This window comes from Rhinatrema bivittatum, chromosome 4 (genome assembly GCF_901001135.1).
Source record: "Rhinatrema bivittatum chromosome 4, aRhiBiv1.1, whole genome shotgun sequence".
Lineage (NCBI taxonomy): Eukaryota > Metazoa > Chordata > Amphibia > Gymnophiona > Rhinatrematidae > Rhinatrema > Rhinatrema bivittatum.
The window spans coordinates 112,987,650-113,015,316 of record NC_042618.1 but is presented as its reverse complement, the minus strand read 5'-3'; the positions used below and the strand labels follow the sequence as shown (position 1 = coordinate 113,015,316).

The 27,667-nt window shown below is 44.2% G+C and overlaps 1 protein-coding gene across 2 annotated transcripts in view; it reads left to right on the top strand.

The window, feature by feature from the left end:
* The window catches only part of STARD9 (StAR related lipid transfer domain containing 9), a 432,822-nt gene that overhangs the window by 366,058 nt on the left and 39,097 nt on the right, over nt 1–27,667 (top strand). For both annotated transcript variants that reach the window (XR_003856299.1, XM_029598695.1), the window contains exons 25-26: nt 16,101–16,284; nt 17,283–17,420. Coding sequence is in view for 1 of the 2 variants with exons in the window: in XM_029598695.1 (XP_029454555.1) it covers nt 16,101–16,284; nt 17,283–17,420 (322 nt within the window). In the remaining variant the exon portion in view is untranslated. The remainder of the gene's footprint in view (nt 1–16,100; nt 16,285–17,282; nt 17,421–27,667) is intronic.

Genomic DNA, 27,667 nt, shown 5'->3' with positions numbered 1-27,667 from the left:
AATGTGGACAAGTGCAAAATGATGCACCTAGAGAAGAGTAACCTGAATTATGGCTACACAATGCAAGGTTCAACATTTAGGAAAAGGATCTAGACGTTGTCATTGAAATCCTCTGCTCAGTGAGCAGCAGCAGCCAAGAAAGCATATAAAATGCTATGAATTATTAGGAAAGGAATGGAGAATAAAACAGAGAATATTGTAATGCCTCTGTATCACTCCATGGTGCAACCTCATCTTTGAATATTGTGTTCAGTTCTGGTCACCACATCTCAAGAAAGATATAGCAGAATTAGAAAAGGAAAGAGAAGGGCAATCAAAACAATAAAGGCGATGGAACGATTCACCTATGAGAAAAGGCTAAAGAGATTAGGACTCTTCAGCCTGGAGAAGAGATGGTTAAGGGGAGATATGATAGAGGTTTATAAAATGAGTGGAATGGAACGAGTAAACAAATGATTGTTTACTCTTTCAAAGCATTCAAAGACTAGGGGATACACATTGAAGTTACTAGATGATACATTTAAAACTAATATGAGACAACATATATATATTTTTAAATATCTTTATAAGAGAAAATATTTTTTTTACTTAACTCATAATTCCTGTACGTACTCGGATCAGTCCAGACAGTGGGTTGAGCCTCCTTTCCAGCAGGTGGAGACAGACTTAAACTTGCAGGATGCCCTATATCAGGACAGAGCCTATCCTCTCACCCTTCAGTATTCGTCTGTCTCCCAGCAGGTGCAGCATTTCCCCTTCGGTTCTCTGCTGTAGGCTAGTCAGCCTCTTTTTTCTCTTTAGGTTCAAGCAAGTACTTCTTTTGGTTCTTGTTTTTTTTTAATTATAGAAAGTGAATCTCTGAAGGAATTTTTGCCTTCTTTAGGTTACTCTTATAGTTCTATTCCATCGCATCTACCCATTGATGCTTGTTATATGTAAGAGCTCCTCCCAAAAGTTATTTATATTCTTCTTAGTTCACCAAGTTTTCTGTTATATGTAAGGGCACTGCCCAAAAGTTGTTTGTTCACTGTGAACCGATGCGATGTGCGAACAGATATCGGTATAAAAGAGATGTTAAATAAATAAATTAAATAAATAAATAAATTTAGTGCCTTTTTGTGTGGGAGACGTCCATCTCCCAGCTCTTGCCCGGCTCAGGGGGGCTTGTCCCCTTTTGCAGGAGGGGGTTCCCTGCTTAGTCCTGAGTCCGTGTACGCTTCCAGGTGTGGGGACCGACGCTCTCTGGGCCTCGTTCCCCCTCTAGCTGCCGAGAGGGTTTTGAACTCGCTGCTGCGCTCAGTAAAAAAAAAAAAAAGAGTTTCAAAGTTTTAACTTTCAATAAGTTGCAGGTACTCACCTACCTCTAACTCATTTACAGCAGTTGACCAGCTTTTTTAACTTTTTCTGGTCAGTATAGGATTAGAACCGGCAGTCAGAGAAGCAGAAGGCAGCAAGTTCCCGCCTGCTGTGCAGGCTGTCAATCAAGCTTTGTTTTTTCAGCTTTTTTTTTTTTTTTTTCTTCAGCCGAGGTTGCTATGTCCCGGCTGACAGCCTGTGTTTCTTGTGGGCTGTCCTCCTCGCATTTTTCGTGGCAGGGCCTCTGAACTGCTTGTCTGCCGGGTGGGGAAGGTCCCTCCTCGGCAGGACAAGCAAATTTAGCCCGGGGCTCCACTCCTCCCAGCATGGCTAGGCCTTTCCCAGGTCGGCAGAGCCCGGGAACGGCCGCCATCTTGGATTTTTCGTCGGGGCTGATTTCAGTGCTCCCTGGGGCTGGGGGGCCGGATTTTTTCAATTTAACCCCCGATTTGGCCACCACGGGTTCCCAGGAGGGGGGTCCTGACCTTCCCTCTCCCCCCCCCCGGTAAATCCAGGGTCCCTTTTTCCGCGGATTTCATCCTCCTCATGCACAAATCTTATTTAGCTAGCCTGCATGAGATGGATGAAAGCCCCCCCTTGCCCCCTCCCATCTAAAATCTTTCGCTCAGCGCCGTTGACCTCTGGACCGGCTGCGGAGCCTCAGGGACCAGTTCGGGTGCGGGTGGTCCCGGGGGTGCCCCCTCCTCCCCTCCCCCGGTGTCTCCTGGGTCCTCAGACCCCGCTGCTTCCTCTGATTCGGCAGATGCCCCCCCCTAGAGGGGGATGACCCCAGAGCCCTTCGTCTTTTTCATGAGGAGGAGCTAGAGCCCCTTCTCCCTTTTGTTTTGGAGGAGCTGGGTCTGGTAAGTCCCTCCGTGGATAATCTCATTGCCTCACTTCCTAAGGATATGAACCCGGTTTTGGGAGGGCTCCGGCCTCGGCCTTTCCCTTCCACCCCATGCTTAAGCTCCTTATCCTACGGGAAGGGGAGGCTCCTGAGGGTTCGCTCAGGGTGGGGCATGCGATGGATAAGCTCTATCCCCTCCCGGAAGAGGGCTTGGAGCTGTTGCGATATCCATCAGTGGATTCTTATGTTTCTGCAGTGGCCAAGCACACCACGATCCCGGTGGAAGGTTCCACGGCCCTAAAGGATTCGCAAGATCATAAGCTGGAGGCTCACCTGAAGCGCATCTTCGACGTCCTGGCCCTCGGGGTTCGAGCGTCTTGCTGTAGCAACCTCATGATGCGGGCAGGCCTCCAGTGGGTCCAGCAGTTACTCTGTGCCTGGGAGCTTCCACCAGGTGAGGCAGAACAGGCCGAACGTCTGGAGGCGGTAATCGCTTACGTGTCGGACGCCCTCTACGATTTGGTCCGTGTCCAGGCGAAGGTGATGGTTTCAGCAGTGGCTGCCCGGAGGCTCCTTTGGCTTCGCCACTGGTCGGCTGATCAGTCCTCGAAGACCCGGCTGGGCATGCTTCCCTTCAAAGGTAAGATGCGCTTTGGCGAGGACCTCGACAAGCTTATGGACTCCTTGGCTGACAGCAAGGTCCATAAACTGCCAGAGGACCACCCTAAGGCTTCTCGGTCCTTCGCGGCCTCTCGCTTTCGCTTCAGGGGTCAGCGTCGCTTCGCTTCTCAAGGGCGGGGCGGTACTCCTATGGGGTCTTCTCGTGCGCAGTCCTGGTCGCAGTCCTTTCGTGGCGGGCGGCCCTTTCGCGAGGGCCAGCCCGTGCGTACCACCGCTAAACCTGCCACACAATGAAGTTCAGCCGGCCCATCCCTCGGTCCCTTACCTCGGCGGACGCCTCTCCCTGTTTTTTGAGGAATGGGTCAAAATCACTTCGGATCAGTGGGTCCTCGACATTATCAGAGACTGGTACGCTTTCGACTTCGTCAGGGAACTTCCAGATCTCTTTCTGTTCTCACCTTGCGGCCGGGCCAAGAGGGACGCGGTGGTCCAGACTCTCTCCAAGCTTCTGGATCTGGGGGTGGTGGTCCCAGTCCCAGAAATGGAAATTGGCGCCGGCCAGTATTCTTTGTATTTCACCATGCCCAAAAAGGATGGGTCCTTCCGCCCAATTCTGGACCTCAAGAGGGTCAATCGGGCCCTCAAGATCCCCCACTTTTGCATGGAAACCCTGCGGGCAGTCATTGCGGCGGTCCATCCAGGAGAGTTTCTTGCTTCCCTCGATCTCGCAGAAGCATATTTTCATATCCCCATCCACCGCGACTACCAGAAGTTTCTCCGATTCCACATTCTCAGCCAGGACTTCCAGTTTCGCGCTCTCCCCTTCGGCCTCGCGACTGCTCCTCTCACCTTCACGAAGGTAATGGTAGTAGTGGCTGTGGCCTTGTGCCGGGAAGGGATTCTCGTCCATCCCTATCTGGACAATTGGCTCATCAGGGCCAAGTCGGAGACCTCTTGCCGGTGGGCGGTGGATCGAGTCCTGGAGCTCCTTGCCTCTCTCGGGTGGATAGTGAACTTTTCCAAGAGCAAGCTTCAGCCCTCCCAGGAGTTGGAATTTCTGGGAGCACACTTCGACACCCGAGTAGGCAAGGTTTTCTTACCTCGGGCGCGAGCCCTCAAACTGATCGGTCAGGTTCAGAATTTGATTGCGCTATCTTCACCGACGGCCCGGGATTATCTCCAAGTCCTGGGCTCCATGGCTTCTACCATCGATCTGGTCCCCTGAGCTTTTGCTCATATGCGTCCATTACAGAAAGCTTTGCTGTCTCGTTGGCAACCAGTGTCGGAGCAGTTCCACGTAGTCCTTCCCTTCTTGGAGGCTACTGCCGACGAATTACAGTGGTGGCTGTCCCTTCCTCATCTCCTACAAGGGATGCCTCTTCAAGCTCCACAGTGGACGATAGTAACCACGGACGTCAGCTTGTTGGGCTGGGGTGCGGACTGCCTATCTCAGTCCACCCAGGGGACATGGTCCCAGACTCAGTCGCGCTGGCACATCAATCGGCTGGAAACTTTGGCGGTCCGCCTGGCCCTTCAGGATTTCCTTCCTCTGATCTGTGGCAAGGCGGTACGAGTCCTGTCCGACAACTCCACCACAGTCGCCTACATCAATCGCCAAGGAGGCACTTGCAGTCCCCTGGTAGCCTTAGAAGCCAGCCACCTACTCGCTTGGGCGGAGCGTCACCTACAGTGCCTTGCGGTCTCTTACATCGCCGGAAAAGACAATGTTCAAACTGACTTCCTCAGCCGGCAGTCGCTCGATCCGGGAGAATGGGAACTCTCGTACGCGGCCATGGCTCTGATAGTGGACAGGCGGGGTCCTCCTCATCTCGACCTCATGGCGACTCTGCACAATGCCAAAGCCAATCGGTTCTTCAGCCGCTGGAGGGAACATGACGCAGAGGGCGTGGACGCTCTGGCTCTCCCTTGGTCGGCGGACGTGCTTCTGTACGTGTTCCCCCCCATGGCCTCTGGTAGGGAAAGTTCTCAGGAGAATCGAATCCACAGGGGTCCGGTGATTCTCGTCGCTCCCGAGTGGCCGCGAAGGCCGTGGTTCGCGGATCTCATCAATCTAGCGGTGGATGGGCCCCTGCGCCTCAGTCATCTCCCTCGTCTCCTCCGGCAGGGGCCTGTATTTTTCGACCAGGCCGATCGCTTCTGTCTAGCGGCATGGATGTACACGCTCCGGTGTTCGGTTCCTTTGGGCAGCAAGTGCTTTGAGCAGGACTGTCTCTGTCCCACCCAGTTTAGGGAAGCTTTGATACATCCCACTGTCTGGACTGATCCGGGTACGTACAGGAAAGGAAAATTAGTTCTTACCTGTTAATTTTCGTTCCTGTAGTACCACGGATCAGTCCAGACGCCCTTCCCTGTCTGTCTTCTGTCCTCTCGAAGCTTGTTTTCTTGCAGGTCTGCAGATTTCATATTTTCCTTGGTGCAAGATTACTGAGCATTTACACCGGAAGCCTTGGTGGTTATTTTATACCAAGTTTATGCAAGAGCGTATTGGTATACTATGCTTCTACATTATTCTATGGTTGCTCTGTTGAGCTTTTGGTTACTTGCTTGATCCTATTCTTGGTTTTATTGTTTTCTGCTTTGACATACATTATACTGAAGGGTGAGAGGATAGGCTCTGTCCTGATATAGGGCATCCTGCAAGTTTTAGTCTGTCTCCACCTGCTGGAAAGGAGGCTCAACCCACTGTCTGGACTGATCCGTGGTACTACAGGAACGAAAATTAACAGGTAAGAACTAATTTTCCTTTAAGCTCTAAAATTTGTTGCCAGAGGATGTGGTGAAAGCTATTAGTGTAGCGCGTTTAAAAAATGTTTGGACAAGTTCCTGGAGGAAAAATCCATAAACCATTATTAAAGTGGAGTTGCAAAAATCCACTTCTTATCCCTGGAATAAGCAGCATGGAATCTATCTAACTGCCAAGTACTTATAACCTGGATTGGCCACTATTGGCAACAGGACACTAGGCATGATGGACCTTTGGTCTGTCCCAATATGGCAAATCTTATGTATTTATGCAGGGTTTTGACACCCCTAAGCACCGTGAATGCTGTTGCCTTCTTTTTTTTTTTAATTTAAATTTTTTTTATTATCCAATATAATGTAAAGCTTACAAAAAGTATGGTAAATAGAGATGAGAACAGCAATACAAACATATAGGCAAATACAGAACTTTAGTTTTGCCTCCTTAGTAGAAATTACATAACAGTTCCAGTGCAATAACTTTTCCTCAGGTTAACATATATCCAGATATAGAATTGCCATGTTCCACTCTTCCCTAGTAATCCCCCCCCCCCCCCTAGTGCTGTTGTCTTCTAACCACCTCCCCTCCCCCTTTCCTGTAAGGTCAGACCACAAGGAGTAGAAAGTCTTAGGCACAATCTCTCAGTTTGCTGCAGCAGCTCAAGAGTAGATGATTTGGCAAAAATTAGAAAATTCTGAAGCACATTGGCAAACATTTCTATCTTTTGAATTACATAAAAATGAAGTAATTTCCTGCCTTTTTTGTGTCTGAATAATTTTATTTATTTTTTACTGTTTAAGGAAAGGAGATCTCCTTTTCCTCTCCCCATCCCTTAACAGGGGAGGAGATTTCAGGGATGGGGAGAGAAGAAGGAGAGACTAAGAGAACCAGGAATGGGGTGAGGAGAAAATGAGAATAAGGGAGGAGGACTGGGGATAAGGGCGATAGGGAAAATTAAGGAATGTGGGGAGAGCAGGAATCTGGAATGGGAGAAAAGGTGAAAGAGGGAGGAAAGTTCCAGGATCTGGGTAGAAAGGAAGAGAGGGTTCCAGATTCTGGGGGATAGAATTTGAAATAGAGAGAGAGGATTTGAATTCCTGAGGGGAGTGGGGAGCAGGTGTCCCGATTATATTTTGGATCTGCTTCCTTTTGCATCACTACCACCCAATCTGGTTTATATACACACACACAAACCCAGCACCAATCTCTTCTCTCTCACACACAGACACATCCCCCAGCTGATCCCTTCTCCTCCCCTGCCCCCAATGATCCTCACTCATCCCCTCCTAACCTCCTCAAAATGATTCACCTTTGCCATTTCTGCTCCAGGAATGATCTCTCTTTCATTCTGTTACCTGCAGGCTGCCTGGTAGGGAAGGGGCAGAGTGCTGTTCTCTGCTGATTGAGACTCAGCACAGCTGGAAGGCAGCAAATCTTTAGCCAGCCTGCTGTCCCCCCAGATTTTTGCCACCTCATGCACAGGCCTATTGTGCTATTGATATTAATACATCCAGGCCTCAGCACTGTCAACCTAAAGATACCTGGATAAGTCTGGTTGGGATTAAGGGCATGCATAAAGTTAAGCAGATAACCTTATTTGGGTATATTCAGCAGCACCTATATCCAAATAAGTGCCGCTGAATATCCATGTAAAGTAAAATGAATAAAGTTATCCAGTTAACTTTGTTGCTTGTCATGCTGCTGAATATCTATCTTAGAAATAAAATATAGCAAGTGGGTATTTTGAAAAAATCTAGCAAGTACTGATTTCTTTAAAAAGTGTTATAGGAGAAGGAGCAAACCCATATGAATTTTCACAAAAGAGAGGATGTTAAAAGAGCTTTTCAACTTAGTTCATTGCAAGTTTATAGTGCTGTATACCTGAAGAGGAGAAAATCATCTTTTCAAACTGCAATCTAATTTTCTTGTGGGTATTCTCTAATCCCCCATTCAAAGCAGCTGCCAAAGTTTGGACTCCTTAATAAGTTCCACATTTGAGGATAAAGCACAGCAGTAAAAATAGCAAATGTTAGATTGGCATATGCCAAGTATGTAATTTAAGAGAGAGTGATGATATTTGCCTTTCTCTCTTTTCCTTACCCCAGGGTTATTGTCACATGTCAAAATTAGAAGGAATTCACCTCTGAAACTGAATCTTTCAGTGCTGCTTTAGCCAGTAATAGAAGTCATCCTCCTCTATTCTTAGGGAGGATACATTTTGGCCACAGTAGACTTGAACATAGGTCTCCTGCACTGCAACCAAATCATATGTCAGCCTTAAAAGTAACTTCCAGTTTGAGAGTCATTTACTCACTCTGAGGGTGTACTGCTGTACACCTGAAAGGGTATTTTAATGTGGTATTTTTATCAGGTACAATGAAGTTCCCTTACTGTATGAGAAACTTAGGAGCTTAGTGAATCCAAAGAGAGAAAACTTCTCATTGTGACTCCTATTCCAGAACAAATAGTTGCTCACCAAATGTGAAACTAACACAGAAAGTCCAAGACGCATGGAAATGGAGCAAACAAGTTAAAAGGTCTCTTTGAAAGTGCAGAGAGAGTGACTGGTTAATAGATTGGGTGCCTATACATTTAAGTCTTTCTTTTACATAAAATATGATGTCAGATAAAGACCCCCAGGCCCATCTATTCTGCCCATTATCTTTTTCTGTTGCAGTGCTACAGAGTCCACTTTTTCTCCTAGGACAAGCAGGATGGTAGTTCTCACATATTGGTGACATCATCGGATGGAATCCGGCACGGAAAACTTATGTCAAAGTTTCTAGAATTTTGATTGGGTATACTGAGCATGCCCAGCATGCCCTATAGCATGCGTCCACATGGGGTCCCTCTTAGGTCTCTTTTTTTTTTTTTCCCCCACAGACTTTTTGCCTCACAGTTACTGAGCTCGTGTTCTTTGTTTTAAAAAAGTATTTTGAAAACTTTTCACTGATTGTTTCGGATTTTTCCCTTGTATCTTAGCAGTTTTTTCAGCGATTTGGTAAGTTTTCTTTCACTTCTGTTCCCTTGTGGCAGCGGTGCCTCGGAGCCCACAGGCATCAATCGCTGTTGTCGTTTTCACCCCTTCAGTTCGTATCGTCATGGCCTCGTCAGGTTTTCATCAGTGCCATCAGTGCCCGAGGACTATGTTCATTATGGACCCACATGATGTGTGCATCCTCTGCCTAGAGGCATCGTACAACGTCTGGGTGTGCCACTTGTTTGACCAAATGACCCCGAAGGGATGTCGTGCTCGCCTCGAGAAGAAACTCTTTGGGGCAAGAACATCCAAGCCATCGGCATTGGTGGCATCAATGCCAAAGGACCATGGAGCCACACCGATGGACACTGAGCCATCAACATCGGCGGGGCCATCCGCTCCGTTGATGCCGCTGATGGATAGGGGCAGTGGGGTCCGGCCCTTGTCAGTGTCTTCCAGGTCGAGGACATTGGGTTCTTCATTTTTAACCTCAGCACTGGGGAAAGATCAGGCCGAGCACCAAGGGGAAGCCAAGGAAGCATTGTTACCAGTCGCCTTTGATGCATGGTGCAGGGCTCGGGTCAGTGCCGGCGCTTGTCGTGATGCCACCAAAGCGACCCCGCAGCGAGGAGTGCCTTTCTTTCATCGATGCCGGGGGTCTGCGATGATCCCACTGATCCTGATGTCATTCGCTGATCCACCTTGGGGCTCCGAGGAGAACCTGTCCAACTCTCCTGCCTCCCAGTCCATTTTGGCATCTGCAACCTTTTGAGGAGGAGTTGGAGCTCAGAGTCCAGCTAGCGGTCGATCAGGTGCTGTGGAGTATGGAGCCAGTGGCACCTACAGCACCAGTGCTCGCTCTCTCCCTGTTGGAACCACTACTGGAGCGTTTCAATGTACTCATCGGGGTGTTGCCGACCCAGCTGGCACTGGTTCCCGGGGGGCCACCAATGCCTGGCAGAGAATATAAGAACATAAGAAAATGCCATACTGGGTCAGACCAAGGGTCCATCAAGCCCAGCATCCTGTTTCCAACAGTGGCCAATCCAGGCCATAAGAACCTGGCAAGTACCCAAAAACTAATGGCAGTGGCTATTCTCTAAGTCAACTTAATAGCAGGTAATGGACTTCTCCTCCAAGAACTTATCCAATCCTTTTTTAAACACAGCTATACTAACTGCACTTACCACATCCTCTGGCAACAAATTCCAGAGTTTAATTGTGCGTTGAGTAAAAAAGAACTTTCTCTGATTAGTTTTAAATGTGCCCCATGCTAACTTCATGGAGTGCCCCCTAGTCTTTCTACTATCTGAAAGAGTAAATAACTGATTCACATCTACCCGTTCTAGACCTCTCATGATTTTAAACATCTCTATCATATCCCCCCTCAGCCGTCTCTTCTCCAGGTTGAAAAGTCCTAACCTCTTTAGTCTTTCCTCATAGGGGAGCTGTTCCATTCCCCTTATCATTTTGGTAGCCCTTCTCTGTACCTTCTCCGTTGCAATTATATCTTTTTTGAGATGCGGCGACCAGAATTGTACACAGTATTCAAGGTGCGGTCTCACCATGGAGCGATACAGAGGCATTATGATATTTTCCTTTTTATTCACCATTCCCTTTCTTATAATTCCCAACATTCTGTTTGCTTTTTTGACTGCCGCAGCACACTGAACCGACGATTTCAATGTGTTATCCACTATGATGCCTAGATCTCTTTCTTGGGTTGTAGCACGTAATATGGAACCCAACATTGTGTAATTATAGCATGGGTTATTTTTCCCTATATGCATCACCTTGCACTTATCCACATTAAATTTCATCTGCCATTTGGATGCCCAATTTTCCAGTCTCACAAGGTCTTCCTGCAATTTATCACAATCTGCTTGTGATTTAACTACTCTGAACAATTTTGTGTCATCTGCAAATTTGATTACCTCACTTATCGTATTTCTTTCCAGATCATTTATAAATATATTGAAAAGTAAGGGTCCCAATACAGATCCCTGAGGCACTCCACTGTCCACTCCCTTCCACTGAGAAAATTGTCCATTTAATCCTACTCTCTGTTTCCTGTCTTTTAGCCAGTTTGCAATCCACGAAAGGACATCGCCACCTATCCCATGACTTTTTACTTTTCCTAGAAGCCTCTCATGAGGAACTTTGTCAAACGTCTTCTGAAAATCCAAATATTCTATATCTACCGGTTCACCTTTATCCACATGTTTATTAACTCCTTCAAAAAAGTGAAGCAGATTTGTGAGGCAAGACTTGCCCTGGATAAAGCCATGCTGACTTTGTTCCATTAAACCATGTCTTTCTATATGTTCTGTGATTTTGATGTTTAGAACACTTTCCACTATTTTTCCTGGCACTGAAGTCAGGCTAACCAGTCTGTAGTTTCCCAGATCACCCCTGGAGCCCTTTTTAAATATTGGGGTTTGCTATCCTCCAGTCTTCAGGATGATTTTAATGATAGGTTACAAATTTTTACTAATAGGTCTGAAATTTCATTTTTTAGTTCCCTCAGAACTCTGGGGTGTTTACCATCTGGTCCAGGTGATTTACTACTCTTCAGTTTGTCAATCAGGTCTACCACATCTTCTAGGTTCACCGTGATTTGATTCAGTCCCTCTGAATCATTACCCATGAAAACCTTCTTCATTACGGGTACCTCCCCAACATCCTCTTCAGTAAACACCGAAGCAAAGAAATCATTTAATCTTTCTGCGATGGCCTTATCTTCTCTAAGTGCCCCTTTAACCCCTCGATCATCTAACGGTCCAGCTGACTCCCTCACAGGCTTTCTGCTTCGGATATATTTTAAAAAGTTTTTACTGTGAGTTTTTGCCTCTACAGCCAACTTATTTTCAAATTCTCTCTTAGCCTGTCTTATCAATGTCTTACATTTAACTTACCAACGTTTATGCTTTATCCTATTTTCTTCTGTTGGATCCTTCTTCCAATTTTTGAATGAAGATCTTTTGGCTAAAATAGCTTCTTTCACCTCCCCTTTTAACCAGAGAACCGATGCTCCCCTCGCTTGATGCGGTAATCGTTGCCGGTTCCTCCAAGTAGAAAGTTCTGTCACGGTTGGTGCTGACACTGCGACCTGAAGCCCCCCTGTCCAGCTTTGCTGGGTTGGCACCAGTACCGCCAGTGTCTAGGCTTCTGGGCGAAGGTTAAGCACCCAGGGCCCCATACCCTGTCGATGTCGGTGAGGATGAAGCTCCGTATGACTCCTGGGGGGAGGACACTGCAGAATCTTCCTCAGAGGACTATGAGGGTCTCCCATCAGAACAGTCTCCTCCTGAGGACCTGACCTTCGCAGGTTTTGTTCAGGCGATGACTGAGGCCATCCCGTTTCAGTTGATGGAGGAGGGTGCTAGGCACAAGAAGCTGGAAATCCTCCAGTTCGTGGAGGCTCCTAATGAGATCATGGCAGTCCTGGTGCACAAGATCTTTAAGGAGTTGCTGATGAGGATTTGGGAGCATCCCCTCACGGTACCTCCTGTAAATAGGAGGGCAGACGGGGTTTACCTCATCGAACAGGCTACTGGATTTGAAAAGCCGTCGGCTGGCACACCAATTGGTAGTGGTTGAATCTGCTCTCAATGCCAGACACTCTCGAACCATTGCCTTCATGCCCCTGGAGAAGGATTGCAGAGCACTGGAAGGTCTTTCAGAGGGTGATGCTTATTGCCCGCACTGCTTCCTGCCAGCTGTATATGAGCCAGTATTCTCACAACCTCTGGACGCAGGTGCAGGAGGCGGCCGAGCAGCTGCCTCAACACCAGCAAGACACCTTTCTGTCACTGGTGCGTCAGAGCCTGGCGTGCAGAAAACACGAGGTGCGGTCAACCTATGATGGTTTGGAGACAGCAGCAAGAGTCTCATTTGTGGGAATCAGCACCCACAGAATGGCATGGCTGTGAGCCTCTGATCTCCAATCGGAGGTACAGGAAAGACTTGCTGACCTACCATGTACTGGAAAGAATCTCTTCAGAGACAAGGTGAGGGACGCGGTGGCCCAGTTGCAGGATCACCATGAGACCCTCCAGCATCTCTCTGCCAGCACTTCGGACCTGCCCTCAGCCAGGAGGTCTGCGAGACAGGGTCAGAGGAGGTCTTTCTACCACCAGAGGAAGTACTATCCTCTGGCCCCAGCGCACCCGTTCACAAAGGGTAAGCTCCCGCTGCCATCCCGGGCAGCAGCGAACTCCCAAGCCCCAACTGGTGCCCCAGCCAAATTCCTGGATGAGGTTTTAACTGGATCATAGGGAGCATAAGCCAGGCGCCCATACCCGAGATGCTGGAACAGGGGCAGGCTACAGTTCTTCGTGAATCGGTGGCCCAGTATAACCCTGGACCAGTGGGTTCTGTCCATTGTCCGTCAAGGGTACTGATTAAATCTATTGGGTGTCCTGTCAAATTCTCCCCGTGCCTGTTTTGGGGACTGCTAATGCATCAGGAGGTGCTGTTAAGGGAGCTGTTGAACCTGTCCCACAAAGGCAAAGGGGGGGGCAGGGATTCTACTCCCAGTATTTCCTGATTCCAAAGAGAACAGGACAGACCTGAGGGCCTTGAACAAGTTTCTAAAAAGAGAAAAGTTCAAGATGGTTTCCCTGGGCACCCAGATTCCCCTCCTGCAAAAAGAAGACTGGTTATGCTCCCTCGATTTAAAGAATGTGTACATCCACACCGAGATCTTCCCCAGTCACAGGAAGTATCTCAGATTTGTGGTGGGAAAACATCACTTCCAGTACAGAGTGTTGCCTTTTGGGCTAGTGTCGGCCCCACATGTCTTTACAAAGTGCCTGGCCATGGTGGGAGCACACCTCCGCAGACTGGGAGTACATGTTTTCCCCTATCTGGATGATTGGCTGGTCAAGAGTACCTCAGGTGGGTGCAGATCGGTCCTTGCATTTGACCATCCAGGTGTTGGAATCACTAGGGTTCGTCATCAACTACTCAAAGTCCCATATCAGCCCGTCACCTCAATTGGACTTCATAGGAGCCCTGCTAGACACAACTCAGCAAAAGCCTTTCTGCTGCACTCCAGGACAATCACTTTGGCGTCCTTAGTGGAGATGAGACAACAGAGCCAGCAGGTATCAGCTCAGCACATGTTGAGGCTGTTGGGCCACATGGCCGCAACCATCCATGTTACTCCCTTGGCAAGTTTACACATGTGCAGATTCCAATGGACTTTGAGGTTGTAGTGGCACCAGGCCACCCAGGACCTCCAGGCTTGTATCCGCATCTCTCTTCTTTCCAGGACTCCTTGTCCTGGTGGTGGGTTCTCTCGAATTTGGAGCAGGGAATATCTTTCCAAACTCCCTATAACCAAAGTGCCCTTACCATGCATCCACCCTGGGGTGGGATGCTCATGTAAACGGGCTCCGCAGTCTGGGTCTATGGTCCACCTAGGAAGCACAATGTCAAATCAATTTTCTGGAGATCTGGGTGATTAGGTATGCTCTATGGGCTTTCAGAGATCGGCTGTCCAAAAAAGTTGTCCTGATCCAGACAGATAACCAAGTAGCAATTTGGTATGTCCACAAGCAGGGAGGCACAGGGTCATACCTCCTGTGTCAGGAAGCGGTTCAGATCTGGTTCAGGGCCCTGTCCCATGGGATTGTGCTCTGGGTCATGTATCTGGATGGAATGGAGAACATGATAGTGGACAGACTGAGTTGAGCCTTCAGGCCTCATGAGTGGTCCTGGACCAGGGGGTGGCAAATCAGTTCTTCTGTCTGGGGGAACCCAGACATGTTCGCATCCCCCCCTGCAACAGGAAGGTGACTCATTTATGCTCCCTGTAGAGGTCAGATGGCGAACCACCCTTGGATGCCTTTGCTCGCCACTAGGGCAAGGGTCTTCTGTACACATATCCTCCGCTTCCTCTAGTAACAAAGACTCTCCTGAAGCTTCAAGAGGACCAAGGGACTATGATCCTCATAGCCCCTCTTTGGCCGAAACAGGTTTGGTTTCCACTCTCCGGGAGTTGTCCCTCTGGAAACCGATCAGTCTGGGGACTGCCCCGGATCTCATCATTCACAGCCTGGATGTTGAGAGGCTGATTCTGTAACCGCTGGATCTTTCCAAAGATGAGTCTCAGGTCCTCGTAGCTTCTCGAAAGCCTTTTACTAGAAAGTCCTATGGACTGAAGTGGAGGAGGTTTTCAGTGTGTTGTGAGCAGAAAGCACTAGATCAGTGATGGCGAACTCCAGTCCTCGAGTGCCACAAACAGGTCAGGTTGTCAGGATATCCACAATGAATATGTATGAGAGAGATTTGCATGCACTGCCTCCACCCATACCCATACCCATATTTAGGCCTTTGGGTCTCATTTCTAATGGCTTTTACTAAACTCTCATCTAAACCTTTTTTGATAGCCCTTTTTTGATCTTCTACTCTATATCATTTTGGAGGTATGTATCCAGAACTGAACATATAAATCCAGATGAAATCTTACCAATGATTTATACAGAAGCATTACCCTTTTTCTTTAAGTAGTTAAACCCTCTCCCTATGCATTCTAGCATTTTTTTAGCTTTTGCCACTGCCTTCTGTTCAGTCATTCTTTGGGGACAGGAGTGTTTCCAGAGGACTGGAGATGGAAAGACATCCCTCTTCCTAAAAGCTGGAGTAGGGAGGAAACTGGTAAGTACAGAGCAGTTACTCTGACATCAATAGGTAAATTAATGGAATCATTAAAAGAAAGTATAGTGGGGTATCTTAATTCCAGCAAGATTACAAGGTCTAAGGCAGCATGAGTTTAGCAGAAGGAGATTTTGTAAAATAAATCTGATCAATTTCTTTGACTGACTGACCAAAACTAGATCAGAGCAATAATCGATTTTGTATACTTAAGTTTTAGCAAGGCTTTGACACTGTCATGTATAGGAGGCTTATAAATATGCTCAGTAGCCTATGGGTAAGTCCTAAAATAGTAAATTGAGTTGGAAACTGGTTGAGTAGTAGGCAACAGAGGATAATAGTAAATGGTATTTGCTTAAACAAAAAGAGTAGTTTATCAATAAAATTCCTCAAAAATAGTTCTGGAGGTATTTCTGTTCAATATTTTCATAAGATGATATTTTGGATGGGTTAGAAGGAAAGGTATGACCTTGTAGATAATACTAATATTTGCAACATGAGATAGAAAAATAAGTATAAATAAAAACTGTAAGGTGGTAATCAAGTGTGCCAACTAATATTAATTGCAACAAGTATAAAGTCATGGATTTGAGTTACAGTAATCCAAGAGAACAGTGCATGATAATGGATGAGGCTCTGATATACATCCTACAGGAAATTGATATTGGATGATCATATCTGATTATCTGAAGGTTGCAAAACAGTGTGACAAGTCACAGGAATGATAGGGTATGCAGAGAGAAGTATTCCTAGTAGAAAAAAGGTGATAATGCCTTTTTATAAATCATTGAGACCTTATTTGGTGAATAAGGTCTATTTTATGAATAGACTTTTTGATTAATTTCACATCGATAAAAAGCTTCACTATTCTTCAGAGTTCAAGAACCGAAGACAAGAGCAGCTCAGCATCCTTCAGAGATTGAGCTCCTCCTTCGTGACTACCAGAGGGCTCGAGAAGAGGCAAAGACTGAAATTGCAAGAGCAAGAGACAAGCTTCGGGAGAGGGCAGAACAAGAGAAAAAACGTCTCCATCAGCAAATGATCTCTCATCTTCTAAAAGTGAGCAGAAAACAAAATGCAGAGCCATTTTGAGATGCTGAGGTTTACCCTGTGAAACTTTTGTTTTAGTGTAACCTATTTTAATTACTGAAGTATTTTAAAGTCAGACTTGAACGTCTTGCTTTATTGAGAGCCTTCTACATAGTTCCTTCTTTTTTTATTCATACTGAGATATCTATACACAAATGAAATTATTTTCTACTATAGATAACATGTTCCTTTACTATTTATTTTTTATTAATTCATTTAAAAAGTTTATATCCCACCTTCCTAATCTCTGTTGTTCAAGGCAGTTAAATTAAAACATTCATAAAATATAATCAACAGTACATTCAACAGAAAATACATCTTCAAAGCTTCAAATTGGCTTCAATTTTTTGAAGCACACAATTCTAGCCCTCCTCCAAATTATCATAATACTGTTAATATCTGTGATACAGCACAAATAAGGGAGTAGAAGCATTGCGGTACACACAATGGGGAAACCACAATTTATTGTAGCGCCAATATGCGTGCAGATCCTTAAACTTCAAAAGATGAATCAATCAATGGTAACGAGTGCCAAGTGACATCAGTCTTTAATGAGTAGAAGTATTTAGATGAATTACAAGTAGCAGTAGGTCCCCGATGTAGACTGTATTTCACCACTCCAGCTGTGTCGGGAGGGACAGAAGCCCCAGACTAGTAATTTAAACATGTGACATAAGAAATAATATAGCTTGGCATCTCCAGGTTGCTCGGGGTTGCAAAACAACAGCAGAAGGAGCTGTGATACCACACTTATTTCCAAACCATTGTGCACTGACATTCTTGAATAATTTGATGTGAAAGGGAAAATTATTTTCTACATATAGAATCTTCAGTTATCAATAATGATAATGAAAACAATGCAGAAACTACATGATGGTTAAATATTTCGGTAGAATGTATAAAATGGAAAATATTTTCTTGAGCTGGGTAATGATTCTTTACACTTTACCATGAATTTGGTTTCACAGGAAGAAGCCAAGATGAAGACACTTTTAAGCACAAGCACTTTATGTACCAGTTCCAGCCTCAGTCTCTCCTCCAGCCCAACATCTGGTTATAATAGCAGCAATACAGCTATATATGGTGCTAATCAGCAGGAGGGACAGGTAAAGGAGGTCTTATAATTGAATGATGATCAGGAATACCTTTCTTAAGGAAGTGAGTTATGAAAGTCATGTAGTGCATTATCAAGAAAGCATGATTTTGATGTTCGGTCAGGGCAAGTAATTTGATTGCCTTGGCTTCTGGGTTAGCTATGAATAATGACCACAAGTCTTATGGAGTTTGACTTGCTTAACAGATTGAATTCTCTTGGTCCACAGCCTTATATTGTAGGATGATCATATTAGCCCACAGATTTGTGTGCAAAGGAAATTAATACAGAAACCTAAATATGAGAAAGCAAAAGTGCTTACCTATAACAGATGTTCTCCGTAAACAGCAGGACAATTCAGCCATAAAAGTGGATGACATCATCTGATGGTACCATCACAGAAATGTGCTCTCTCCAGAAGGATCTAGAATTCTTTCTGAGCATGCACAAGTGTTCCTGTGCAGCCAATGCCTTGCAAGTCCTCTCAGTCCCTTACAAGCTAAGCTTCAACTCTCTGGGATGGGATTGTGTGACTGAATTTTCCTGCTGAATACAGAAAACATTTTTTACAAGTAAGCAAACTTTCTTTCTCTGCAAAGAAGCAGGACTAATTTCAGTCACACAAGTGGGGCTCCCAAGCTAAGAGATGCAATAGGAATTTCTCTTCTTGATCTAGTAGTATTGAATTGCAACCTGGAATGAAGAGACTGGAAGGAGAGTTGAAGCAATTTAGTTGAAAAAGTTTTTAAGTACTGCCTGGCCAAAATTGCTGTCTTGCCTACAGGCATCTTCAAGGCAGTAATGCTTTATAAATGTATGGATAGATGACCAAGTAGCCACTTCGTACATTTCTTAAATAGATACGAAGCACAGATGTGCCAAGGAAGTTGCAGTAGCTCAAACTCTGTATGCTTTTACTCTTCTGTAAAGTTGGAGACTTGATTTACCATAACAGAAAGAAATGCAGTCAGAGATCCACATCGAGAGTTTGCTTTGTTATCAACACTACTTGCTTTATTAGTTTAAAGGAAACAGTTGGAATGATTTCCTGTAAGCCTTAGATCTTTCCAAGTAAAATAGGAGAGTCTCTCTATAATCCAGAGTGTGAAGATGTCATGGGTATTAGACCTTGGGCTGTGGCATGATTGATGCAGCCTAATAGACAAACCCCCTAGGCTTACGCCGACAGCTGGCAGACATGCTCTACTGGGACTGAGCTGGGGCTTCACTTATACCAGCCCTGTTTCCCACAGGCTAGTGGAATGGTTCGGAGGAGAGATTATGAGTAGTTCAGTTTTAGAGGAGTTGAGGGCCAGTTTTAGAGAGGTGAGGAAGCTATTTATAGATGAAAGTGCGTTTTTCCATCTTTCAATGGTGGAGGTTAGGAAGTCGGGGATGGGTATTTGCACGTCATCCGCATAAATGAAGTGTGTGAGGTCAAGGTCAGAGAGGAGTTGGCAGAGGGGAAGTAGATATATATTGAAAAGGGTGGAGGACAGCGAGTATCCTTGTGGGACTCCTCTGGAGAGGTGGATAGATTTCGATTCATGGTCGTCAATTTTTATTTTGTAGATTCTGTTGGTAAGGTAGGATTTGAACCAAAGAAAGGGGGTGCCAGTGATGCCAATTTCACTGAGGCGTGTTAGGAGTATGTTGTGGTTTATCGTGTCAAAGGCTGCTGAGATATCAAGAAGTACTAGTAAATATGAATGACTTTGTCAAACCCTCTTAGAATGGTGTCAGAGAGTGAAAGTATTCTTGAAATCCGAATTGAGAGGGGAAGAGGATATTATATTTTTCAAGCTGGTCCGAAAGTTGAATGTTGACTATTTTTTCAAGTACTTTGGATAGACGTGGAAGGTTAGAGATGGGACGGAAGTTAGAGAGGTCATTAGGGTCGAGGCTGGGCTTCTTGAGTAGGGGTTTGATGGTGGCTTGCTTGAGAGGATTGGGAATAATTCCCAAGGAAAGTGAGGAGTTGATGATATCAGCAATCTGTTTTGCTATGGTGCTGGGGATAGATAGTAGGGCTTTGGTGGCCAAAGTGTCGGAGGGGTGTCACGCTGGTCTCATTTTTTTGAGTATATTTTCTGTTTTTATTGATGAGGCCAGTTCAAAGGAGTTAAAGGGATTCAATGAGGTAGTAGTGGGAGGAGTGGGAGGGGGGGTTGAGGAAGGAAAGCGTTGTATGAGTTTTGAGACTTTTTCATTGAAGTGGAGGGCAAGTTTGTCGCATTTTGTTTGAGTGTCAGAGTCAGTCGGAGTAGTAGTAGGAGGCTTGGTGAGCTCAGCAAAATAGGAGAATAGGGCCTTGGCATTAAATTGGAGGTCATGTATTCTTCTTGCATAGAAGTCTTTCTTGGTTTTGAGGATAGCAGTACAGTATTTGTGTAGGGCAGTTTGGTAATTGGCCAGGAGGGATTTGGAAAGGTCTTGGCGCCATTTCTTTTCAAGGTGTCTTAGGGTATGTTTGAGGGACTTGAGATGTATTTCTTATCTCACTCCCAGAACTGGTTTTCTCCATGGACAAACAGCACAAATAGCCACACAAGATGGGTGATGTCATCCAATGGTAGGTTTGTGAACTGGCTCCAGATTTCAGGCAGGGTGATCCAGTCCTGGTTTTATCCCATTTCATGCTGGGACGTATTCTGATTTCATTTCCTCAGAAAATCAAGACTATAAGTACCTGTGTGCAGGGGAGTAAAACAAGGATTGGATCAATCTGTCCTGAAAATCTGGAACCAGTTGACAACCAGTGGATCAACCTGTCCTGAAAATCTGGAACCAGTTGACAACCAGTTCTTTCTCAGCTCAGAGCTTTTCAGTTCACTCTGAGCATGTGTATATCCCATGCTGCCGACACTGAGCAACCCTTCTTCGGTCTTTTTTTTTTTTTTTTGTCTGCTCTCTCTCTCAGGTTGTCACCACATTCAAATCTTGTGACTGAGTGTCACAAGAAAATGGCTGTAACAGATCTACATGATCTTTGTCTCCAATGCCTCATCTAAACCATGACAGCACAAATTGTGACCCTTGTGGCAGAAGGCCCACACAGATCATAGTGTTCTGAGAGAGACTTAAATATGAGTTTTCAAGCTTGTCAGAAAAAAGGTGATCAAAGAAGAGGCATCAGGAAATATCATCATCTAATTTCTCTTAGAAAGATTGTGAGAAAATATCGAAGAATTGAGACTCTATTTTTCTCGGCCCATAGTGGCTCCTTGACACAGAAGCATCATTATGCAGAGTTGGCGCTGAATTGTCAAACAGCACAGTCTTCAGTGTGAAAATGCCATGGTGAGGAATTTTTGGTACCAAACCACCATGGTGCATAGACACCAGTGCCAAGACATTACAATGCGGAGGCATTGGCGCTGAGATGACATGGCGCAGACCACTCGGTGCCAAGAACAGGCAATTCATAGACACGGGATTCCAAAAGTAAGAAAAAATCTGCAAAAAAAGATCAGATTCTGATCTTGACAAAAAAGACAAAACCTCTAGCAGTGGTTTTATATCACCTCTGATACTGCAGCCAGAAAAACTATCTGGAAGCGAAGAGCCAGTGTTACCATTACCAGCATTGCCAGAAATGCATTTCTTTATCCAAAAGCTCTGGATAGATTTCTTAAAAACATATATGAAAGGATTACTAAATTTTAAAAAAGCCCTATTCAGATTCCAGTTTTGAAATACAGAGGAAAAACTTAAAGCTAAATTTCCAGCTTTGTATTTCGAAAAGGAAGAGAAGAAAACAGAGACAGAACATGAATAAGGATCTGCATCATATATAAATTTAGTATCAGAAGATTCACAAAGCTCGTATGAATCAAATCGGGGAAAATTACACCTACCTTCTCCAGATCTACTATTTGACCCATCTCTTAAGCCAGACATGGCTTTGACACCATCAGAAGATACTACATACCCCTTATTCCTTCATAAGACGTCTGAAGCCATTCTATTTAATATGTCTATAGAAGATACAAGCCTGACAGAATGGCAAGGAATAATGAAATGTATTCAGCCCCCACAAAAATTCAGGACTGTCTTGAAGCATGAGGCTTTGCAGCAAGTGCAAGCAAAACTATGGAAATCATGATATGATATACAATACAACCAATGGCAAAAATAGTCATCAAATATAGTGTTCTTTCTTGTCCAGGCCATACCAAAGTTCAATTACCACATGACTCCCTCATTGTAGAGTCAACCATGAAAAAAGCAAAGAAATCAAAAGCTTTCTCAAAGATCTCTCCGGACAAGGACCGCTGAATGTTGGATATAGTAGGCAAGAAGATCTTCAAAGAGCCACCCTACACTCAAGGATAGATGCCCACCAGATACAAGGAGAAGCTAAGCCTATTCTCCAGTTTCATGTGAGACACTGAGGATTACACAAGCCATGTCACCCAATCTATTTATGACTCTTTCAACATAGCTTCCAGAATTTCCACATCTGCAATAGTGGCAAGAACAATAGCATGGCTTAGAGCGTCTGGCCTAAAGAAGGACATGCACGAGAAGCTGGCAGACATGCTGGGCCTGGGGGGACACCATGTTTGTGGTAAAATGAACAAAACAGTGAAGTTCATGCAGTTCATGCAAAAGCAAAGATCAGCTCTACAATCCCTCTCCTCCTGCCACATGGACACACTGTCTCAGAGAAGATTCTATACCGTAAACCATATTACTATTCACAAAGATGAAGATACATTCCTTATCACTATTACAGACAATGTCCAATCTTGCTAAAGCAAATGCAGCAACCACCTCAACAAATTCAGCAGCCACAAACCAGGCCAAAAGGTAGAGATAAGCAATAGCAAAGACAATCTCAACAACCTCCAGAAAGGCTATCTTCAGGTGTTTGAAATTCAGTTGTAGACCCTACAAAACCTATCTTCAAACATACTGGTAGGGGGGAAGCTCACATTTTATGCATCTCGTTGGAATCAAGTCATAACAGAAAGATGGATTTTGAAAATTGTAAAACAGAGGTATTTTCTGAACTTTCAAAGTGTTCTGCCAAATCATCCCCCATATTATCTGCATCATTCAGAACAACAATTGCAAATATTCAACCAGGAGTTATCCCTCCTGGTTGTCCAAAGCAGTCCAACCAGTCCCTCTTCAACAGAAAGGCTAGAGATTTTATTCCAGGTACTTTGATACTGAAAAAAAACAGGAGATCTACAATCTATCTTAAATTAGAGACCTAAACAACCTTCTCAAAAAAGAAAAATTCAGGGTGAACTCTTTAGGTACAATCCTTCCACTTCTACAGAAGGGAGATGGCTGACATCCATAGTTCTAAAAGATGCCTATGCTCATATCCTAATAAATAAAGCAACAAAGAAAATACTTAAGATTCACACTGCAAGATTGCCATTACCAATAGATGGTATTACTGTTCGATGTAGCAGCAGCACCAAGGTTGCTCACAAAGTGCTTAGCAGTAGTAGCTGCATACCTATGAAAGCAAAATGTGCTAGTTTTTCCATACCTAGATAACTGGCTAAAACTGAGCGCATCTTACAAGAGCTCTGTATTAGATGTCCACCTAGCAATTCACACTATGCAATACCTGGGATTCATAGTAAATTTCAAGAAAATCAACCTAATCTGAAAGCAAAGCTTAGAGTTCATGGGGGCTTATGTAGATATGGTCAAAGGAAAGACCTATGTTCGAGCTAGAGAGTGACAAGACTGCAGAATATGGTGCACTCTCTTATTACAAGAAGAATAGTATCAGTAGAGAAATTCATGAAATTGTTAGGCCATATGGCAGATATAAAGATGAGGCTGATCCCAGTATGTTTTTAGATTCCATTCTGAATTTATTTTCAATCTCTGTGTCACAAGAATCCTGTAGACAAAAAGCTGATCCTCTCACTGAAATGGTGGACCAAGAAAGAAAACTTCCTTTTTGGTCAAAGCATTCCTCCTCCAGAGTTCCAAAAATTATTAACACATGTTTCACATCAAGGATGGGGAGTGCACATGGATTCAGTTTCAATGCAAGGGCAATGGACTCTACAGGAATTGTTCCTACACATCAACCTCCTGCAACTGAGAGAAATGTTCAGTGGCCTAAAAGTGTTTGAGCCTTGGTTGCAAAATAAATTACTGCACATTCAGACTGACAACCAAATAGCAATGCTTTATATAAACAAGCAAGGAGGAATGGGATCAGCCCTACTTTGCAAGGAGGTTCTAAAGATATGGAATTGGACTATAAAATGGAAAATACATATATCAGCGATTTATCTCCCAGGAAAGGACAATGTCATTGCAGACAGGCTGAGTTGTCAGCTGCAACCACATGAAAACTTTTCATGGAATGTAAGACGCTGGAAGTGGCCCTCTTTGTGTTGCCATTCAATCACAAACTATCTCAATACTGTTCACAAAGACCATTTGCTAAAGTGATAGAAAGGAATGCATTCTTTATTCCATGAAACAACCATCTACTATAAGCTTTCCCACCAATACCCATTCATAACAAAGACGATATAAAAACTAAAGAGGGACATGATCCTAATACCCTTCTGGCCACATTGGAGCTGGTTTCCATGGCTACAAAGATTGGCAGTAAATCCACCAATCAAACTGCCATTGTTTTTGACCCTCTGTGCTGCATCCAAATCTCCGGACATTAGCTTTGACAGCTTGGATGTTGAAAGCAAGCTAATTCAGAAGCTTTGTCCTAATGCAAGATATAAAGAACATCCTCCTTGCAGCCACCAGAAAAATGGAAAAGATTTGCAATATGTGTTGCGTCTTGGAACTGAACCCTTCACCTGTCCAGTACCAATATTGCTTAGAAATCTCATGCAGTTAAGTACCTCAGGGCTAAAATCCAATTCAGTAAGGTGCATCTCAGTGCAATAGCTGCTTATCACTGACATGTAAATTAAAAGCCAGTCTCACAACTCATTAGTATTAAAGTTTGTAAAATAACTGTATAATCTAAAGCCACCAATAAAAACTCCTCCTCCACAATGGAGTCTAAATACAGTGCTAGGACAATTGATGAAACTTCCAAATGAACCACTGGCAACAATAACTTTAAAATGTGTCTTATGGAAAATATTACCATTAATCTCCATAACATTAGCTAAAAGAGAGAATGAAATTCAAGTTTTAGTTATTTACCCACTGAACACTCACATTTTCATGAATAAAGTAGTAGTAAGAACTCATCCAAAAGTTTTACTTAAGGGAGTGTCTCGATTTCACTTAGACTAATCTGTGACCTTGCCAACACTGTTTCCAAAGCCACATGCAGTGCAGTCTGAGAAGGGAACTGTATACATTGAACTGTATACGGTCAGTTGGACCGTTAGATGATCGAGGGGTTAAAGGGGCACTTAGAGAAGATAAGGCCATCGCGGAAAGATTAAATGATTTCTTTGCTTCGGTGTTTACTGAAGAGGATGTTGGGGAGGTACCCGTAATGGAGAAGGTTTTCATGGGTAATGATTCAGATGGACTGAATCAAATCACGGTGAACCTAGAAGATGTGGTAGGCCTGATTGACAAACTGAAGAGTAGTAAATCACCCGGACCGGATGGTATACACCCCAGAGTTCTGAAGGAATTAAAAAATGAAATTTCAGACCTATTAGTAAAAATTTGTAACTTATCATTAAAATCATCCATTGTACCTGAAGACTGGAGGATAGCAAATGTAACCCCAATATTTAAAAAGGGCTCCAGGGGTGATCCGGGAAACTACAGACCGGTTAGCCTGACTTCAGTGCCAGGAAAAATAGTGGAAAATGCTCTAAACATCAAAATCACAGAACATATAGAAAGACATGGTTTAATGGAACAAAGTCAGCATGGCTTTACCCAGGGCAAGTCTTGCCTCACAAATCTGCTTCACTTTTTTGAAGGAGTTAATAAACATGTGGATAAAGGTAAACCGGTAGATATAGTATACTTGGATTTTCAGACGGCGTTTGACAAAGTTCCTCATGAGAGGCTTCTAGGAAAAGTACAAAGTCATGGGATAGGTGGCGATGTCCTTTCATTGATTACAAACTGGCTAAAAGACAGGAAACAGAGAGTAGGATTAAATGGACAATTTTCTCAGTGGAAGGGAGTGGACAGTGGAGTGCCTCAGGGATCTGTATTGGGACCCTTACTTTTCAATATATTTATAAATGATCTGGAAAGAAATATGATGAGTGAGATAATCAAATTTGCAGATGACACAAAATTGTTCAGAGTAGTTAAATCACAAGCAGATTGTGATAAATTGCAGGAAGACCTTGTGAGACTGGAAAATTGGGCATCCAAATGGCAGATGAAATTTAATGTGGATAAGTGCAAGGTGATGCATATAGGGAAAAATAACCCATGCTATAATTACACAATGTTGGGTTCCATATTACGTGCTACAACCCAAGAAAGAGATCTAGGTGTCATAGTGGATAACACATTGAAATCGTCGGTTCAGTGTGCTGCAGCAGTCAAAAAATCAAACAGAATGTTGGGAATTATTAGAAAGGGAATGGTGAATAAAACGGAAAATGTCATAATGCCTCTGTATCGCTCCATGGTGAGACCGCACCTTGAATACTGTGTGCAATTCTGGTCGCCGCATCTCAAAAAAGATATAATTGCGATGGAGAAGGTACAGAGAAGGGCTACCAAAATGATAAGGGGAATGGAACAACTTCCCTATGAGGAAAGACTAAAGAGTTTAGGACTTTTCAGCTTGGAGAAGAGACGACTGAGGGGGGATATAATAGAGGTGTTTAAAATCATGAGAGGTCTAGAACAGGTAGTTGTGAATCGGTTATTTACTCTTTTGGATAGTAGAAAGACTAGGGGGCAGTCCATGAAGTTAGCATGGGGCACATTTAAAACTAATCGGAGAAAGGTCTTTTTTACTCAACGCACAATTAAACTCTGGAATTTGTTACAAGAGGATGTGGTCAGTGCAGTTAGTATAGCTGTGTTTAAAAAAGGATTGGATAAGTTCTTGGAGGAGAAGTCCATTACCTGCTATTAAGTTCACTTAGAGAATAGCCACTGACATTAGCAATGGTAACATGGAATAGACTTTGCTTTTGGGTACTTGCCAGGTTCTTATGGCCTGGATTGGCCACTGTTGGAAACAGGATGCTGGGTTTGATGGACCCTTGGTCTGACCCAGTATGGCATTTTCTTATGTTCTTATGTTCTTAACTGTAAAAGAACATTATTGTTCTACTTGAACAGAACCAAATTGTTTAGAAAACTTCCCCAACTCTTCATATCTTAAAATACAAATAGAAAAGAAGAACCTCTTAAGAAATAGTCAGTATCTAGATGGATTACTCAATGTATTTTCCAACCGTAAAACACAGGCTTCCATAACCAGTAAAGGCCCATCATGTCAGAGCTGTTGCAACCTCAGTGGCACACCTTAACTCAGACTCTAATCAAGACATTTGCAGGGCGGCTACAAAGTCAACAATAAACACATTCACCAGGATAGCAACCTGGACTATAACTATGGGCATGCAGTGTTGAGATCCATCTTAAAATAATTCAGCAACTTCTCGCACATGCTGTCTGACTGCAGAAACTAAAAAAGAAAAAAATAAAATAAAATTATAACTCCACTGAAATCCTCAACTCATGACTCCCATCTTGTGCTGCTTGTCCTCAGAGAAAGCGAAGTTGTTTACCTGTAACAGGTGTTCTCCATGGATAACAGAACAAACAGCCACACAATCCCTCCCTCCTCCTGGAGAAGTTGAGATCAGTTACAGAAAAGATTGAGGGAGGGTCATGCAGTAGCAGTAGTTCCTACGCAGAATGAACAGAAGCTCTGGCACCGTCTGATATAATCCAAAAGCAACTAGTGTCCTGGTATTAAATTTACAATAGCACCTAATACGCCCAACTACTTATGTATGACCCTCTATTCACGGGCAGACATTGTCTGTACTGCTCGTTTTTCATAGGGGTCACTAAATCTTTAATCAAATGTAATTTTTTGTTGATTTTCAAAAATTTTTAGCAATTGCAATCAAAAATAAAAACGGATACTTATCCGCACTCGGAACCCAAACCCGACATGGCCATGTTTCGGACTTCTGTCCTGCCTCAGGGGAAAATATTCAGAAAGCCAATTCAGGTGGTTGAAAACGTCTTTTTCTTTCGGCGAATTTACTCCGTGCCGGTCCTGTTTGTCAACGCGGGCTGCATTTCACCCCGCTGAGTTTAAGAAATGGCGACAACCGGAACCTATTTATT